The 6,000-nt window shown below is 46.8% G+C and overlaps 1 protein-coding gene across 2 annotated transcripts in view; it reads right to left on the bottom strand.

The window, feature by feature from the left end:
• Positions 1-519: 519 nt before the first annotated feature.
• The window catches only part of LOC144146879 (glutathione hydrolase-like YwrD proenzyme), an 81,031-nt gene continuing 75,550 nt past the window's right edge, over positions 520-6,000 (bottom strand). The window contains exon 10 of one of the 2 annotated variants that reach the window (XM_077678837.1): positions 520-1,726. In XM_077678837.1, coding sequence (XP_077534963.1) covers positions 1,483-1,726 — 244 coding nt within the window. In that variant the 3' untranslated portion in view covers positions 520-1,482. The remainder of the gene's footprint in view (positions 1,727-6,000) is intronic. The other variant, XM_077678838.1, reaches the window with a different exon arrangement.

The following is a 6,000-nucleotide window of genomic DNA, read 5'->3' as shown; positions in this document are numbered from 1 at the left end:
GTTTACGACCAATTGGTGAGAGCTTTGAACCACGTCGGACCACAGGGCTGGCTACACGGAATCTTCCATTGGTCACGTTTTGTCGTCAGAGGCTGGGTCGTCATGGGCTCTGGTCATCATAGGCTCGGGACACTGGCTGGGAGACATAGTAGAGTCTTATTCGAGCGAAGGTCGGGCTGCCCGACATGGTTCACTCCTGATCCGAAGATGCGCATGAGGAGCGTAGCACCGATAAGGATAGGGATGGACCTACACACTCTACTGTTGCGGCGCACTATCGAGGAAAAGAAAGCTTGTGAAGAAAACATGTCGCACATCCATATAGAACGGTTGCGTCGGGAAGTAAACTGCGCAGTGATACCCTTAAGGAGAAAGAGGAGAGAGAACAAATTTTATGGTTCACGTGACCTAAATCGAGGTCCCAATTGCACCCTTCAATTTAATTGAGCCATGTAGTACTGAAAAATGTTCTTGCACCCTTCAATTTACTTGGGCCATGTAGTACTGAAAAATGTTCTTGCACCCTTCAATTTACTTGGGCCATGTAGTACTGAAAAATGTTCTTGCAGGTCCGGTGCACAGGCCGAGAGATAGCTTCCGAGGCAGCCTGTATGTTCACTTTCAGTGAGGGATACAGCCAGAGCTCCCACGAATTGATGGAGGCGAGGGATTGCGGAAGAGATGCCAGGGTGCGTGCCTTATACGGAGAAGGAATGGATGGGTAGAAACAACAGAAGGGACAGGAAGGGTGGCCAGGGCACCGATAGAGGCGCTGACGTGTGATGGGAGAGGAGTGAAGAGGTTTGAACCTGCCGAGAATAACAGTGGTGGATGCGAAGACGGCGAGCAATATTGCAATGTTTAATTCATTTTAGATTTCGGCTGCGGAATTCTACAGGACGTAAGCTAAGGTCACAAACCGCATTTCTTCAACGTAATCTATCGTAGAAAGGAGAGCATGACATTCGGCCTCGGTGCTTTAGGTGACATAAAGGAAGTGGAAGATTGAAAGCACAAACGTATTAGCATCTTTATTAAATATACAGCAGATATTACCAAGTTATGGTCACAACAACGTTACAGGGCGTACAATATGTGCAATGTCTTGGAAACCCTCTTACTTTCCTCTTAGCACGCGTTCAGTCACTTAGGTGTTTGGCGAGTGTCGACAATGGCACGTGACTAGCAAACAGTTTATCGCATCTTGCATCATTCGGAATACTCACCTCTACTAAACGTTGTAAATAAGGGTAATGCATTGATACCCTATAAATGCGAGGATTTAGTCACTCCAATTTATATGGGCCACCGTTAAGAACTGATAGTACTATGGGCTATTTTGGTAAAGAATGTGCTGGAGGCGTGATTACTGAAGGCGGCTAGCAAAGAGCATTCCCCATCTGAGGACATCGTATAAGAGACGCAGCGCATCGTAACAAAGTGGTGCTGGACACAGGCATGACAGGTACAGCTTTGAGAGATTCAATACCCTGCTGCACCACCATTGCAACGAGGATCGACGCCACACCAAAGCGATCCGCTCAATTTGTGTGGTCCAAACTTCTCGCTTGTTCGTATCTGCAGATTTGTACCATTGCAGAGGACGAGTGCGTGACCCGCACTGACGCTGTCGTCTCTGGGGAACACATCTTTAATGGGGTGGCCCAGGGACATTAGTGTCTGCAGCGCTTCTTCAGCGAACGCGGCTTCCACGCCGAGAGGGTCACTGCATTTGAATTTGAAGTGCAACATCACTAAAAATGCACAAACTCATGAAGAATAAACACTACAATAGCAGCAGCCAGTGCAATATATCCTGTGTTTGCACTGTCGACACATAAACAAAGTAGCGCAGAATACGCTCGCTGCTTTGGATGTAGAAATAAATATAGTGGCGAAATAAATATGCCGGAAGCCATTGCTGGGCTCGAAGGGAAACGTTCAAATCTCTTGAATAGGAACCACGCAGTAAACTAGTTGGGGAGAAAAAAAATTGTAATCGGTTTTATTACGAATTTTAGTCAAAGGCTTTCTTGGCACCAACCATTTTCACCACATCTTTCTCTTTTTGTGCAAAATTTCAACAACAAAGCGGCCCCAAAATTGGACTACCATGTGCCGAGTAAGACGAATTTGTTAACATTGTCTTTTTTTTCGTCCTGAAGGCCCTTATTTTTGATACCAACGCCAGCGGAAATAGGCGAAGAGTCAGGGCGAAAAGGAAAGGGGGCAAATATTTCAGCAGTAACACCGGAAACGCATTGATGCAAGTTCACAAAAAGATAAAATGCACCAAACTTCTGTAGCAAATAGGGGATTTGTTTGTCAGCAGTCAGGAAAGTCTAATAAGAGCAAAACACGATCATAAGACGCACCAAGGTGAGACTTGCGGCAACTGTACAATGAATACTGTATTGTTTTACCCCATTGTGAAGTGAAAACTTTCGAATAAGTTATCACATTGCTGCTAAAAACAAGCAAAGATTTTGGTCCCCATCGGGCTTGTCTAGTATTGTATTAACGTATTGTTACACTTCTAGATTTCAAAAGAAAGTCTTTATGATATACATAGTAGCATTAACTGTTTAACTGCTCCAAGTGATCTGTAGCTACGTATGGGCATGCACAAGGACGTTCCTTTTCATCGCGTGACAAAAAGTGGCTGCTGAAATGGGAACAGAGTAACGTGATAAATATTGACTGCAGTCATACGCTCTTCAATGCATTTCTTGGCACATGCGGCAGCGTACCAGAATTACACGTAATGGGATTATCCATGTGCAATAGGTCTTTATTTTAGAGCTGGAAGCTGCAACAATTACTCCAGTAGTCCCATAAGGGCGGCTGAGTTATATGACAATAATAATTCAGAGAATATCAGAGGTTTACGGGTGCAGAGACAGTTAAGTGACTTTACGGAAGGTTTGTAGCTCCCGTAAATGATGGTTGCATCGACGGTACAGGCGATAGCACCGGCACGGCCAGTGAAATAATGTTCACAAAGCAATTACTCAAACCTAATTGTGGCCGGTAGTAACACTTACGTGTGAAAGAGTTAAAAATCACTTCTGACATTACAGAAAATCTATATTAAATTTCAAATCGGCAATCGTCAGACTCTCCGCCATGCGCGCAGATGTCCCCTTTTAACATGAGGCGAGAAAAGTGCGGTCGAGCAATGAAATTTTGAATTAGTGACAGAACTGGGAGCAATACATAGGAACTTTTGTAGAAGTATAAGCAAGGTACTCATATGTCTCTCTGATTGTGGGGTTTAACGCGCCGACGCAACGCAGGTGATGAGGCGCGCCGTAGTGGAGGGCTCCGGATTAATTTTGACCACCTGGGGATCTTTATCGTGCGCCGAAATCTCGTACACACGGGCGTTTTTGCTTTTCGCCTCCATCAGAAAAGCGGCCGCCGCGGCCGGGAATCGAACCCGCGACCATATGTATCTCTGTAGTACTTGACACGACAGAAACTTGTGCGCTAAATTGAATATAGGTTATAGGCATGTCTGCGTGTAAAAAAAAAAATTCGAAAATTGCTGTATAAAACGTGGAGCTTTTCAAACGACGATAATGAATTAATAGCCAGAGGAACCGTCAGACCCATTAGACTAGGCACAATAGAATTTATACTGTTTGCTTCATGAACGGCCAGCTCATTTGTAGCCTGGAATATGTTCAAAAGTATGCACAGTAATCCCTCATTATAATGAAATCGCTTAACTTGACATATCTCGTTATTCAAAATTTCTTGTGGTCCCAACCCAAACGCACGCATTTTAGGCCGCTTACTCGAAGCGCACGAAGAGCTTGACCCGCTTAGAGCGTCGCCCAGCGCCGGCGACCCAGCGCCGAGTCAGGCTGTAAAATGGCGGGTCGAGGGAAGTTGGTGCTTCCCCGGCGAATTTTTTTAGCCGGTCATGCTCGATTCGTGCCATCCGACTTACGACAAACAACGTGGTAGGGTTACTGAATTTGGTTCCTGGTCAATGGTCACTGGCTAATGGCGTTGACCTGAAATTGCTCGAACACCGACATTCGAACCGCAGAATTAGCAGCGTCGTCGACAAGGGGGCGCCGCAAAACACTTGTTTTGCAAACATTACGGCTGCGCACCTCAGGAAAAATTGCCCAGTGATCAAGCAAGTTCCCTTTTGCAAAACCGGTTAGTTTTCAGTATTGCGGTGTGTAACCACAATGAGATGTTTACATGATTGCGCTGTGTACCAACAACCGCCCTATGGATAGACGGTTCGACGCAAACAATGGGCAAGTGGTTTTCATAACTGACGATTGTCCGAGCCGCGGGAAGATGGACAACCTCACGGCGATCGCTTTGGAAATTTTCCCTGCAAACACAACCGCGATTCTGCAACCGATGGATCAGGGCATCATTGAAACCACCCAGGATCTGTACCGCAAGGCTCTTCTGAGACGCATGCTGACGGGGCATGACGCCAGCATGAGACACAACATTGATTTGCTTGGTGCGATACATTTGCTAAACATGTAATGGAAAGAACTTGCACCTTCGAAGGTAGCCAACTGCTTTGCGCACGCGGGCTTTTCTCGCACACTTTACAGTGACCCTGACAACGACCAGCCTTATGAGGACTGGACTTGCAACGATCTGCGCGAGGCTGTTAATACAATTGCTGCCCAAAAGGTAGTAGGTAACTTCGAGACGTTTGCGTTGGCTGATGCTGCGGCTCCCGTGGTCGCCCCAACGTCGGATGTGTGATAATTGACGCTGTTGTTGGTGGCCCCGAGGAGTACGAGGAGCCGGTGGACGAAGAGTCACGTGAAGTGGCAACGATTGTGCAGACGGGAGAGTGCTTACGCCTGCTCCGAATTAAAATTCAATGCATGGGCGGCGACCACAGCCTCATGCAATTCATGGTCAAATGGGAGCGGGAGTTGCTTGTACCCGGCAAGAACTTGAAACAGCCACAGCGCACAGTCTTTATGGCAACTGAATAAAGCTTTGCTTCACTCAATCCTATGGGTTTAGGTTCCTCGTAGTTGTGGCGCAATTAAAGCTCAACTGATTAAGATTTTATCGTGTGGTTGCTTATATCGATATACCGCTTATAACAAAAATTTCTGCCGTCCCGCTGACTTCGTTATAACGAGAGATGGCTATATTTATCGTCATTCTCTTGAAATGTTACGTTTCGTCTCCTTCATGTTACATTAGCAGAATACTTATTATTCTTTAAAACAAACGTTATTTTATTTTCCTAAAATATTTAGGTATATTGTAAGGAGACAGGACGCTTCTCTCAGGAAGGCAGCAGATCGAGCGGTTCCACCTTTACTCGTCGGATCGTGACGCCACAACTCAGACACTCATGATGATGATCATGTACAGATGACGATTATAATGATTATGTACAGGTGAGAGATTGGCCACAGCGGTGGACGGTGAATGGGCATGGTCTACGACAGTTCCACGAGTCTACGAGTACACGAGTAAGCGCTCACATTTCCCCCCCTCGTGGTTGGAAGCGGCCGCCGGGCCGCGGGAATTTAAGATGCACGGTGGATAAAACGCTTCATGCGAGAAACATGCACAATTTCACTTGCGCGCCTGCGACGGTCTGTGGAGACAGTTGCCGGGGACACTAGATAATTTACCGGAGAAGTTTGGTCGGTGACGATGTATGGGCCAATATACCGGTGCAAAAACTTCTCGCACAAGCCAGGTGAGCGGATTGGCGTCCAGAGTAACACCTTATCGCCAGGGCGGAAATGGACGTCGCGGTGAGTTGCATCGTACTGCGTTTTCCGTTGTTGCTGCGTGGCTTCAGTGTTCAGGCGGGCGAGCTGACGGCAGTGATTGACCCGTGAGATGAATTGGTCGGAAAACGGAGTTGCAGGGGACACCGGAGCAGTGAAGTAAGCAGTGTCCATAACAAAGGAAGCGGAACGGCCAAAAACGAGGAAGAAAGGTGAATAGCCGGTGGTGCGCTGAACAGCCGTATTATAGGCA

This window comes from Haemaphysalis longicornis, unplaced genomic scaffold, assembly GCF_048455015.1.
Source record: "Haemaphysalis longicornis isolate Haplotype H1 unplaced genomic scaffold, Haemaphysalis longicornis Haplotype H1 scaffold_7, whole genome shotgun sequence".
NCBI classification, from domain to species: domain Eukaryota; kingdom Metazoa; phylum Arthropoda; class Arachnida; order Ixodida; family Ixodidae; genus Haemaphysalis; species Haemaphysalis longicornis.
Note: the sequence above shows the minus strand (reverse complement) of the source record. Positions and strands in the feature narration are given on the sequence as shown.